Source organism: Oculina patagonica, chromosome 13, assembly GCF_052425735.1.
Source record: "Oculina patagonica isolate OP01 chromosome 13, crgOcupat, whole genome shotgun sequence".
NCBI classification, from domain to species: domain Eukaryota; kingdom Metazoa; phylum Cnidaria; class Anthozoa; order Scleractinia; family Oculinidae; genus Oculina; species Oculina patagonica.
Genome location: NC_135770.1, coordinates 28,286,258 through 28,299,843, shown reverse-complemented (window position 1 = coordinate 28,299,843; position 13,586 = coordinate 28,286,258). Strand labels below are relative to the sequence as shown.

Sequence of the window (13,586 nt, the reverse complement as noted above, 5' to 3'; positions counted from 1 at the left end):
TAAAAGTCAACAGTGGGGAACCGTCGTGCTGGAAGGCTATCCCATAATGCAACAAGATAAAGTACCTTATTCTTACTTAATTTTCGCGCGTACTTAATTTCGCGAAATTCCGAGAGCCGAATTTCGCGAGTATTAATTTTCGCGATTGCAAGAAAAATTAAAGCAAGAGTGTATTAAATTTCGTGATTTTGTCAGTGTTTTATGGATCAGTCGTTAAAGACTGAGGAAAAACTAGACATATACAAAGATCGGGTTCAATGTAACTACAAGGAGTCTCGGCAAACGGAAAACTTGGTGACTGTACTAAAGATCACTAAAGAGGAGGCCCCATTAGGGGGGGTCTGAGTATCTCGTATCCCATTAATTTTTGGCCTAAATATCCCGTATCCCATTTATTCCTGAAAAACCTTTAAGTTCGATATCCCACAGTCTCTTTTCTTATTATCCCGTATCTCTATAATTTTTCCCTGAAATATCCTTTATCCCTATAATTTTTTCCCCAAATATCCCGTATCCCTAAAACCCCTAATGGGGCCTCAACGAGGTTTTGGCCGATTTATAAGCTGAAGAAAACAGTAATCAGAGGAAGGGTGCTAGTCGAACACAAGACGAAAACATATTTTTAAGGATAAATAGTAGCAGTTCCAAACATTTAAAATTTTTACTGTTTTGATATAAATTATAATACGGTATTAATTTTCGCATGCTTAAATTTCGCGCAATGTTTTTTTCGCGTGTATTAAATTTCGCGTTTTTTTTTTAAATCGCGAAAATTAGTAATCGCAAAAATAAGTAAGAATAAGGTATATACGCCTTATTAATTATAGGAAATTAACCCTCGTGTAAATTAAGGTATTTGAAATTAACTCGACTTAAATTAACGCGAATTGGAGGGAATCTTTCTCCTGAGTAAAGGAAATTAACGCCATTGACACAAGGAAGCGCAGTTTGTGGCGACAACAAGAACAAATTTTAATTCAACATTGATTTTTTTAGCTGAAATCATAAGAAATTAATGTGTCAGATGTAAAACTGCCCTTTTGAAAGCAGGCACGAACAAAAATTAAAGCAATTTAAATTAACGGATTTTTTTGCAGAAATAGACTAAGGCAGATTTACTGGTTTAACCTAAAAAATGCAGAAATTACTAAAAAAAAACACGTTTTTAATCGTTAAATTATTTTTTGTCGCTACGGTGCTAAATTTCTCTAAACTTTGCTAGAAATGCACTTTCTCACACTGCAGTAAGATTTTTGATGATCTCGTTCCCAGAGCCCGCGTCCCCATAGACGAGGGACGCGGACTCTGGGAATTAGAATGCTTTCATGTAAAAATTGTAAAAATGTCATAATAACAATATTTTACCTTGGTACATGCACATAAGCTAAAATTTGGACCTCACTACCTTTTACTCTGTTCATCCTTTCTTCTGGCTTGAAAAGTTTTGATCTTTATTAATGGAAATGTCTGGAAAGGCTAGACCATGATCAAGTACAGGTATATTGGTTTGTTTTACCACCAATATTGCACCAAAAAGTGATCACGTTTTCTCGATAGCTTTTCAGAATGCAATCGATATTCAGAAGGGAAGATCTATCCAGCCTGTGTTGTAAATCACAAGAATCTGGTGACGTTACAGGTGGTTGAATGGCTAGGCTATTCTTCCAAATCCAGGAAAAATCTGGGCTTATAATAAGGGTTAATATTTCGACAGGCACAACTAGTCCTCTAAGTTCTTGAGTTTTTTGTGCGTCACATGGCCCTGAAATATGGGACTGAAACGTGGGGGAGGGGGGCTGAGCCCCCCTAATTTTGTTTGGGGGGACCACAGCAGCCCCTCCCCCGCCTCCATGCTCCGCCGCCCATGTTAATGTTACGCTTCAGCGTTCTCTTAGAGCGAGTTTGGATCACGCGAATAAAAGCTAAAGCTACTAAACTACGAACATTTGATAGTTAATATATGCTCCAGCGATTCGAAAATGTAAAACTTAAAGAAACGCCAAATTTGGTACCTTGAAACTACGTCACTCTATTTGCGTGTTTTCCGAACAGTGCACAGCTTTAAAAGTATTGTCATACATCGCAATCCTTCAAAGGAACGAGTAGATTGAGAAAGACGAATCGCCCGAGGAGTTCTTCAGTCCATTGATCAAACCAGTAGGAAGCTTAACTGGGTGCTTAAGGTTGATGTTATCTCGAAAGGCAATTCAAGGCAATTTTAATTGCTAAATATTTTCACGTGTTTTCACAGTACGAGAGGTTTGTTTGACAATACTTTTAAAGCTGTACACTGCTCGGAAAACACACAAATATAATGATTCAGTTTCAAGGTACTAAATTTTAAGTTTGTTTTAAGTTTTGCAATTTCGAATCGTTGAAGCATTTATTAACTATCAAATGTTCGCAGTTAAGTCGCGTGATCCAAACTCGCTTTAAGGGAACGCTAAGTAAGTCAGTCAGTCAGTCAGTCCGTCAGCCAGTCAGCCAGTCAGCCAGTCAGTCAGTCAGTCAGCCAGTCAGTCAGTCAGTCAGTCAGTCAGTCAGTCAGTCAGTCAGTCAATCAGTCAGTCAGTCAGTCAGTCAGTCGGTCAGTCTGTCTGTCAGTCAGTCTGTCAGTCAGTCAGTCCGGTTAGTTAGTTAGTTAGTTGTTTTCATGGGTTAAATTGTTTACCTCTAATAACAGAACAGTTTAGACCAAAGATCGGCGAAATCCCCGTGAAGTAGCTCCTTCAAGGGGTGGGAAAACTTTATTGCGATTTCGTCGCAAAACTTCTTTCCTAATTTGACGTCATGTTTGGTGACGAAGTCTTAATGCTGAATGATCCGAAAGTTGAAGCATCTTCTGAACTTTCTCGGAAATCTTCGGCAAATTTCGTTTATCTTCAAAGAAGTTCGAATAATGCTTGCAAACGTTCGTATGGCCTTCGAACAACACTCGAAAAATCTTCGGAAAACTTCGGTCATGAAATTGCAAAAAGTTGCTCGAAAATTGCTCGAAAAGAAAAAGTTGCTAGAAAGATTAAAAGTTGCCCAAAAGTTGCCGAGCATCAAGCTTTGGGACAGCCTTACTCAGGGCTTTAACTCAGGGCGTACGATTACCAGCCGCTGTTCAGGGAATGAGCCCGCACTCCGTCCAAAGACCGGACTCGAGAGAGCGGGAAATCCCGACCTCGGCGGGGCAGGCAGCTGGTGCTATGTAGTGCCGCTCGGGATCTCCGCGCGGGGAGTGCCCCACCAGGGCGGCGTCCCGCCTGGTTTAAATTATATGCTTAATGCATTTTGCGGCTTTTATATTTTAATTCTTGTGGAACAGGTGGTACTGTACGTTGCGAAGCTTTTGATTCACAGCAGCATCTCATTGGTGATTAGAACAAAGCCTCGCTCGCAGCGGATCTTTTCGCCTCGTAAAACCAAACATAATTCTATTCATCATTCATTGTTTCTGTATATTTCACGCCCTTGGCCTTTTCCGTGTCTTCCAGGTAAAGAAATTGACAGCAAAGTTCAGGAGCAGCTGAAGACCAGTAGAAAAAATTTGAATCCTAAACAAGCCCGTCGAGTTTTGCATAGAAAACTGTAGTTTTGCTCAGGTACGTAAGGCATATAATTCATTTAGCGCTGATCCCGAATGTAAATACTGTAGTTGTCTGAGTAGGACAGAACTTTCGCCATATTTTAAGATGTATTTTATCCTACTCCAGGAGTCGTACAGTAATAGCATAAGCCTTCCTGGGAAGCTGTTTCTCTACAATCTCGAAAGGTAAACTGATTTGTATAACTCTGCAAATAGATTCTGATTATAAACTACCGGCGACTGCAAAATGTCGATATTGTAAGATTTTTATACATGCAGCCGGCGATTTCTCAAAATAATGATTCTATACAACAACGCTGAGCTTGGTGGAAAGCGTTTTTGTACGAAAACGAGCGAGTTTTTCGTATTGCATTCGCTTATTGTTCGTTGTGGTAATTTTTGTGCGGATATAAACTAAAGGATCGAAGGCATAAGTGAAACTTAAGATTCACGATATTAATCAAATTGTAATTACCAGTCGGGGAAATAAACGAAGACATAACATTTACGTATATACCTCAGTGATCTCAGTAAGGGCGCTGGCAGAATCAATTTTGACATATTTAATCAGATGTAGCACAGCGCCGGATTGTACTAATGAGGTAAACTAATTTTTCTCAGTTTTACCCCGAGTGTTTATCTTGTTCTTATATACCAACGAACACAGTGAAATAACGTTAATTTTTTTGTGGTGAGATTATTTTACGATATTAGGGTATTTTAATTGAATATTGCTTTCCACCCTTCTCCCAATTCGCGGCATCCTAATGTGCGGCTTCGTTTGAACATATATATTATACATTGCCTACTCTTCCGGCTAAAAAAAAATGCCTGGGTTCCGTGAGTTTTCTTTCCTTTCTTTTCTTGATAAGGAGAAATAATTCTAGGTGGAAAAGTTGAACAGACCCGATTTCTATCGTTCTAGTCCAGGAGATTTGAGTTCGGCCGTTTTGATTTTCGAAAGACTGCTTAATTTTTGCAAATACAAACAAAGGCTAGCCAGACTCTCTATCCAAGAGTGGTTTTAATATATAAGCTTCATAATTTGTTGGGTAAAGAGGCTTTGCATATTTAATAAAAAATCTGATAGGCTTAATTAAGGCGCAGGCTTCAAAGTGACTCTTGAACGTACGTCATCTTGAAAAGTCGATTTTCGCAAGTGCACACACCGAAAAACCCCGAACCTTTGATTTCTAGATCTTGACTGTGCAGCACAAACAAAAGGGAAAAACTCTGGGGTCGCCAAATTTGTCGTTCTCCATTCGTGGACAGCGGTAGGCAGCAGCTATTTCTTCGCACTTGCCCCACATGGCTGCCACTTTACGGGTTATTTTATTTGGCGAGATTGAAAAACGGTGTCATTTAGTTAAACTTGATCATCAGAAACTGTTCAATTTCTGAGAGAATCCACGGTCAAAATTTATCGGCAAATAAGAGTTGAAACACAGCAAGACGTATTATCAACTATTAAAAATGCTAGCCATAAATTATTGTTTTTCTTTTATTTTAGTCATTTAACTCCTTGTTTTTTCTCATATCTGTGATGAAAAAAAACCTCTGTAGAGCGGTACTAAAAAAGCGAAAAGGGGAAAAAGCAGCTTCATCTCTGAAAAAAAAAAACAATAATGTCATTAGCGTTCTTGCTCTGATAAAATTTGCAAATTAGGTTACGTTTCCTGGCAATCAGAAGTTCTCGAACAAAAATCCAAGCTAATGGAAAAGTGGAAAATGCAGATTTATCTCCCAAAGAAAAAAAAGAATGTTATATAACGTTCTAGGTTTGATATGTAGATTTGGTTTCGTTTCATTGTCGGATGAATTGTAAGTTTTTCAAGTAACATCCAAACATATCGGCCCCTGAAAATAGTTGTAAAACAATAGAGGCGCGTTTACACGACGGAGAAAATTGGGCACGGACCCGTCAAAAAATTGGTCCGGACCTAACCACTTTTGTGAGAAACAAGGCGCGTTTACCGACTGAAAAATTTGGGACGGTCAAAAAATTGGTCCGGACGAGACCACTTTGTAGAGAAACAGTCAAATCACGGCGCCTAAGGCGCGTTTACACGAGCGAGAACATTGGGTACGCACCCGTCACCCACTTTTGTGACAGTCCACGGGGCCTGGCGCCTGGCCCTGTTTTGATTGACGTTTCCTACAAAAGTGGTCAGGTCGGACTTATTTTTTGACGAGTCCGTACCCAAATTTTTCAGTCGTGTAAATGCGCCTATAGGCGCCTATGGCCCCGTTTTGATTTGACTGTTTCTCTACAAAAGTGGTCTCGTCCGGACCAATTTTTTGACGGGTCCGTACCCAAATTTTTCAGTCGTGTCAACGCGCCTACAGTCAAATCAAAACGGGGCCATAGGCGCCTATGCCCCCGTTTTGATTTGACTGTTTCTCTACAAAAGTGGTTAAGTTCGGACCTATTTTCTGACAGGTACGTACCCAAATTTTTCTGTCGTGTAAACGCGCCATAGGTCTGAATTTTGAGCGGAAATCTATTTTGTCTCGAACGGGCAAACGAAAGTCACGAAAGAGATACTTTTGAACTTTAGCTGACGTTTTTTAAAAGCGCTATAAAAATTTTGTTGATGACTGACTAACTTTATCACCTGTGCCTGTTCCTTTCAAAGAAATTTTTTAAAGGCTTGTACTCAAGAGCTCTCTTGTCCGATTCAGACGTGCTTTTGCCTTTTCTTGTCCAGTTTGGAGGAGGCGGGTGTGTGTATGTGTGTGTGTGGGGGGGGGGGGGGGGGGAGGGTGGAGATCTCGGCCCTTCCAGTCTTATATCTTTCATCAAAAGGGGGCGAGCGATATTCCGACCAACGGAAGGAGCCCATTTCCTGTATAAGGCTAAAACACAAAACGCCCGCTTTCAGCCCACATTTCGTGTTTCGCATTTAAACTTGACCAAAACGCGTGATCGCTCATCATGTGTACATCGACAACGAAGTTTTCCGACTTTGGACCAGTCTTTCAAAAGTGGATAACTATCAAGCGCATAAGTGACATAAGTTAGGCTCGATTTCAAGCCCCTATTCATGATTAGGGAAAATGGGACGAGGTTGCCCCCTCCCCCCCCGAAAGCACTCCTCTCGGGGAGGAACAAAGACCGGGTTAACCTGCGAGAAGGGAGGGTATGATTTCAGGTTAAGGCCGGACTAAATAAACCGGCGGAAATCGAGCCTAGCCTAGGATAAGTGTAGCCTGAATTTCATAAGTGTTGACAAAACAAATTACGCTATTCACTGGACAGTGATTTATTCGGTGGATAGCGTTACCCATCCTTTGAACAACCGAGACCCGATGACCTCTAGACTCTGAACCCTGTCTTTACCTGAAGTCCAACGTCCGATGACTTAATTTATTCCTGACAAAAATACTACATTCAAAGTACTGCCAACCGCATGTTTCTGAAACCAACCCCTTCCTGGAGCAATATTATAAAGGGAAGAGGGGGGGGGGGGGGGGGGGGGGGTTGAGCACCTGTGATTCGTTTCGCAAACGAATACGTTTATACTACGTGTCTTGCAGCGAGACTTAACGAGCAGCAAGCCTAGTGGTTATCGGTCAGTAAAAACACTTTATTGTAAAAAATATTGATCAATATTGACTCATGAGGCATGATATGTCTTATGAGTCAATATGGCATGATATGTCATTTTCACTTTCAAATCACGACCACAAATAAGTTATAATTCCTTTTAAATTTACAACGTCTAAGACAGGATTGACATAGTATGAGAAAAAAGACAAATATGGTGATTGATTAAAGTACTGCCGTAAAAAATTAATGCACACACAAAGAGGCATTCAAAATTTTATTTAAATTTCATCAAATATTGCCGGTTCAACGCTTTGCATAAAAAAAGAATACCGTTTTCTGTCAATTTATATATAGGGTCTACACTCTACAGTTGGTCATAGCTGACTGCTTTTCATCGAACAATATCACAGTAGGTGTTTGTGAACTAATCTGATGACGGTGTGCTATGAAATACAGTGAATTGGTAAAGCTTATGAATATTGCTCCCCATAGCTGCTTGGATTCTGGGATAATAAGGACAATAATTGTAAAAAAATCACTTTAATAACCCGGCGGAATAGACAAGCCACGTGCACAACCAGCCGGCAATGGCTTTCCACCACAGAGCTATTTTGAGCTATCGACTTCTGATTGGTTCAAATTCGTTGCGCCATTGTTTTCAACCAATCAGAACTTGTCTTGCGATATAAAGCCATCTGCCTAAAGTGATTGTGTCATACGCTCTTGATTATGAGAATTTCTAAGGCGGTTTTGAAAGGCTTAGAACCGGCTAGTCGACGTCTGTGACGAATTTTTCGTCTTTCTTTTCTCAGAATGAAGAAAACGAAGTACTACAGCCTCGAGGAGGTGAAGCACCACAACAGCAAAGGCGACTATTGGGTCGTTATCGATGGAGGAGTTTACGATTTGAGCCGGTGGGCCCCTCATCATCCCGGAGGAGAACTTCCAATAAGATATATGGCCGGTCACGACTGTACGGATGTGTTCAAAGCATTTCATCTATCGTGGGTTACTGATAAGAAGCTACCTACTTTTAAAATCGGCGAAGTGAAGGACGAATGCAAGAAGACGGTGCAAGAGTCGAGCTTGATCAAAGACTTCCAAAAAGTACGAGATGAAATTGAGCGCGGCCTTGACACAAATTGTAAGTTGATCTTTTGCCACTAACTTTTAATAATACATCCACTAGCAGTTTAAAGTTTCCTTGTGGCTGTAGTTGACTTTTATTTATGACCGATGTTTACAAGATTCAAAATTTCTCACACCGAGCTCAGAACCACGAATTTACTTCGTTGAAAAACCCCCGGAACGGCCCGTTCAATTTTTTTCTGACAATATGGTAATTTTCTGTGATTTATAATGAGCTCTTACAGTCTCGATGAAATATTCTTTTCTGTAATTAGGAAATTTTATAACCTTATGGATCAAATCAAAGAAGAATCTTCTAGAATGTAAACTGATTTTTCACGACCTTTGTTCTATAATTTATTTTGGACTATTAGCAGTGCCCAAAATGGCTTCCTTTCCGGTCGGCCAGCGATAAAATCATGTCATATCGAGGACCAAATAGGACGGCTTAATGTTTTTTGGGAGTGGTTTTCCATCTGTTTCGTTTTATTATTTGAATTATCAATAAACAAACTTATGGTAAAATGTTCTACTCCGCTGCTGAATTTACACAATTTTAATATTTTTGGATGTGAGCGCATTTGTATGTATGAAACTGTCGTAGCAATTTACTACAACCGACCCCAAAATTGTAGATTACAGTCCAATTTTAATTTTTTTATCGTCTCAAGAACCAATCCAAACTACAGCAGGGGTGGATTTTGCAATTTTTCTAGACTTTCTTATTTCATCAAATTCAAATTACGCAATGTTGTACAATGTGCTTGTTGTTTTTGTTCGACTCTGTACACACTCGTATAAAAGCCTACTGTCAAAAACAATAACTAGATTAACATAATTTCATCTGAGGAAAAAAAATCGTTTGCAACTGCCAGGTATTGAAAGATTACATTATTTTTTAGAATTTTCTAGTGTGATCTGTGATGAATGACACGTTGATTGCTGGCAAATATTTTTGAGAAATTGGAAAGCGAAATTTCATCTTTTCCATATTAAGAGGTTGGTCTGGCTTCAATTCTGTCATCTAGCTGGACTTATAATTGATTTGGTCTAACTTAAGATGATTTTTTGTGATACACCTTATTAATAATTGCAATGTCCATAAATGAATACAAGTCTAGGTTATTACAAATATTTCAAATAAAAGACTTGTGCAGATATCTGCCTTTGATTCCTCTTGTTTTATTAATTTTTCTTGAATAAGTTTGAATTACTTTCATTTATTAGGCATAAGAGCTATAAAATTAATTTCAACTCGACATGTCAGTGTAGGTATAAATGTTTTGGTTTCATTGTCGTCAATATTACCTTGTTTTGGGAAACCACAATAAAAAAATTGGTGTCGATAGCATTTAATGTTTTAAGTTTTGACAAAGCCTTTGAAAGACAAGATGATGGTCAAAATATTATTGAATAAATTGAATGTTTTAGTTTAACCACATTCAAGAGCTTTGATCCAGTGAAAATATTTTAAAGTTGCACTGAAGGGACAGATATATTTTAACTAAAATTGAAATAAAAAACTTTATTTACAGCGGGCGAGCTATATTCCACAAAAAGGCTTTTATGTATTTGCAGCTGACAAAACAGTGCAACATCAAGCACATGCATATTCAAAATAATCCCAACAGAATCTTACATGAGCGCTAAATTTGCAAATATATTTATAAAGTACTGCACAAGAGCTGGTGGTAATTGATAACGACTAGAAAGTAATATTATTATTGTTGATTACTGGTTCCGAAAATATTTCTGTTGTCTGGTGCGATTTCCTGAGCAACAATGGGCGCCAAAGTTGAGACGGCCCCCCCCCCCCCCCCCCTCGCGGCGGCTCCCCGCCCCTGCGCCCCCTTGCGTCCGCGGCCGCGGGTTCCCTTCGTCCTCTCCTACCTGTCCCCCCCGCCCCCCGTCCCCCGCCCCTCCCCGCCCCCCCCTCCTCCCCGCCCCGGGCGTCGCCCCCCCTCCCCGCTCCCCCCACTCCCCCCCTTGTCCCCGCCCCCTTCCGCCGTCGTGTCCCGCGCCGGGGCACGGCGCCCCCCCCCCCCCCCCCTCTCCGTCACGGGGGGTGGGGGCGCGGGGACGGGAATAAGTATCATCATCCAACTGTCTCGGACTTGCGCATTGAAGCTTCCTGACTGAACTGGGTTATTTTATCATGTGAAAAAAAAGAATCACTTGCTACTATACACTCATGAATTCACTCCATGAAGTAGCTGATTGTTACTGGTAAGTGGTTGAATAGAACACCCACCATGTTACTATAGGGATAATGACACAACCTGGGTTGGGTTTCAATTGAAGGTCAAGGCTGTTGTATGTCAGTTAAAGGGGCTATGTCACGCAATTTTAGGCAATTTCGGCACTGATCAACTGGTCATAGAATTAACTGAAATATCACAATAACGGCTTAACACTGTAGAAGAACTCAAAAGAAACACAGAAAGGCCAAAAGGGGCATGGATGGAAAAAATTCTAGGAGATTAAAACAGATTGCATTCGGGTAAACTTAAAAACTGTCGGCCCGACTTTTTTCAAGTTTATCTCAATTTGTATGAAAGTGTCACTTACAATGCTCGAAAATCATCCTTGTTTGTTATGTGGCTGTGATTTTGCAAATGAAAGACTTTTGCTCTGCCAATTTTGAAGATTAGAGCTCTTAATTAACGAGAATAAATAGAATTACCTAAAATTGCGTGACATACAGTAGCCCCTTTAAATCCCAGATGATCAGGGATTTGCTGTTACGCAACTGACCTGTCCCAAATTACATTTCTGTGATGAGTGGCAAGCATTTCTGATCCATGAAAACATTTATTGTAATGGCCTGCGACAGTCGCAATCAATATTCTTAGCTCTGTTCAAAACAAGCTTATAAATCTCACTGCACTTAGCAGGGATGTTGCAAGGACAGTGCTTAGCTTGCTCATTAACAAGCCCAGCTCCCTTTTCTGGCCTTGTCAGCTCAAAAAGTTTACCCAGGCTTTGTTTTCAGGTGAATTTTCAGCCAGATCTAAGTTCTCCTTCAGCCGGTGAAATTAGCCGACAGGCAACCCTTAGCAACATCCCTACACTCAGTTCTGCTATTAATTGGATGTTAAACAGTTTCTTTTATTTTTATTACAACAGATTGGTTCTACGTTGGACATGGTATTAACTTGAGCGTTATCTTTGCTCTGCTCATTTATGGCGTTGTGTTCAGCAACAATGTTTATATACAGGTAGCCTCGTCCATAACAATGGCATTGTTTTGGCAACAAATGGCTTTTGTTGGACATGATATTGGTCACACTGCCGTCACTCATAACTTGAAAACAGACAGCTTGATTGGCATTTTCGTCGGCAACATGACCACAGGGATCAGCATTGGTTGGTGGAAGAAAAGCCACAATGCTCATCACATAGTGACAAACTCGGTTGAGTTTGATCCAGATATTCAGCACCTTCCTGTACTGGCCATTACAGACAAGTTTTTCCGGTCAGTAAGGTCAATGTATCATGAGAAGATTCTTTACTTTGATGGGCTGGCGAAGTTCTTCGTTTCCAACCAGCATTGGCTGTACTACCTTATCATGGGTCTTGCACGGTATAATTTGTATGCGCAAAGCTTTCTGCTGGTGTTTTCATTACCCAAGGGACAAACCAAATACCTGGAAATATTTGGCTTGGCATTCTTTTGGACATGGTATATTTACCTCTGCTCGTTTTTACCCAGTTGGATTTCGTTGTTCATCTTTGTGTTTGTTGCGCATTTCCTCGCTGGCATCCTTCACATTCAGATAACCCTGAGTCACTTCTCCATGGAGACGTACCACGGTCATCCCATGGATGCTTTCAAGACCAATGAGTTCCTTCGTTCTCAACTGGCCACGACTATGGACATTGACTGTTACCCCTGGCTGGACTTTGTGCATGGTGGTCTGCAGTTCCAAATTGAGCATCACCTTTTTCCACGGCTGCCACGCCACAGGCTACGCGAGGCAAAAGCCAAAATCCAAGAGCTTTGTAAGAAGCACGACATCACATACAGATCCATGACATTCTGGGATGCCAACATTGAAATCATCCAGAAACTTAAGGAGACTGCCACCAAAGCCCAGTGTATTTCGCCTATCATTTGGGAAGGCATTAATGCCATTGGTTAAAAAAATTAATAGTTATAATCTTTACTCAGATTCGCTGACAAAGAGGATGGTTTAGTATTAACGGTATCTCTATTTTGCGCATTTAAAATCATATTCTTTTGTTTTAAGTAAATGGTGCTTAAATTTAAAGCAGCATCATTTACTGGAAGATTGAAGTCGCCAATTATTGAGGCAGATACCTACACATCCCCTTAAGACAAGCAGAGCTGTCACGGTTTTGTATAGGCGTTCAAGTTTACATTCAACTTTTAGGTCTCAGTTCTCGTGAATATTTTTTATTAGATGTGCTCTGGTTTACATGTAAATATGTTTTGAAAGAAGAAGTTGAAGAAATTAGGATATACATTCTAAAATTATTGTGTTGTGGTAGTAAACAAAAAAGATATAGAGAGATCAGATAAGCCATACACTTAGTATGAAAAGGTTCAAAGATAATCTCAGAGTGCAGAATCTGTCCGTTTTAATGATTAATTCATTATTTTTTTGTACAAGGGCAAGGAAGTGTCCATATAAGGGAATTAGGGGGGGGGGGGGGGGTTACTGTATGTATAAATTTTAAGTACCAGCCACAAGTTTCCAGTGGGGTTTCCAGTTATAATAAGTTTACACATATGAAGTGTGTTAACCCATGACACATGAAAGGCAAGGAGGAGGTTCTTCAGGATTTGTATAATTAAAGCTGTAATCTTGTGGTTGTATCAGACTGGGTTTTGGTTTTGCATCTACTGGTAATTTTTTGAAACAAAAAAAAATTGCTGGAGATTTTTTCAGGCCAGTTGCAGTGCCAGGGAAATGCAGAGCCAAAACTGACTAAATAGCAGAAAAAAAACTCTCAAATGCAATATAATTATAGTAGTCCAAAGATATGTTAACTTTACAATCATAAAAAAAGGATTTTTATGTACATATGAGTGGGGGAAGGGTGGGGTGGGGTGGGGGGGGGGGCGTTGGGGTATATACTAAACCCAGAAACAAAGAAATGCCGAAGTACCAGAATACTGGAGCACAAGGGTTGTAGTGATTATCGGACAGATTTTGAGAGTGTGCACGCAGGCTAGTTTTAGCATTTTCCAGTAAACTTGCTGGTTTCAGTACATGCCATGCTGCAGGTGTATGGGTGTGGTTTTTTGGTTGTTTTTAACCCATTTTTGTGGTTCCCTTAAACAAATATTCATTTTTGTAAAGACTTTAC

General features: G+C 40.2%; 1 protein-coding gene across 1 annotated transcript; it reads left to right on the top strand.

Moving 5' to 3' along the window:
- The first annotated feature begins 7,395 nt into the window (after positions 1–7,395).
- LOC144637331 (uncharacterized) lies at positions 7,396–13,244 on the top strand. Its single transcript, XM_078496452.1, has 2 exons — positions 7,396–8,268; positions 11,379–13,244. Exons 1-2 carry the CDS (start codon positions 7,938–7,940, stop codon positions 12,392–12,394), a joined length of 1,347 nt encoding a protein of 448 aa, XP_078352578.1. The 5' UTR covers positions 7,396–7,937; the 3' UTR covers positions 12,395–13,244.
- Positions 13,245–13,586: the final 342 nt, after the last annotated feature.

Coding starts and splice junctions, on each gene's coding strand:
- LOC144637331 (XM_078496452.1), top strand. CDS start 7,938: ATGAAGAAAACGAAGTACTACAGCCTCGAGGAGGTGAAGCACCACAAC. Junction 8,269..11,378: donor GCGCGGCCTTGACACAAATT/GTAAGTTGATCT, acceptor TTATTACAACAG/ATTGGTTCTACGTTGGACAT.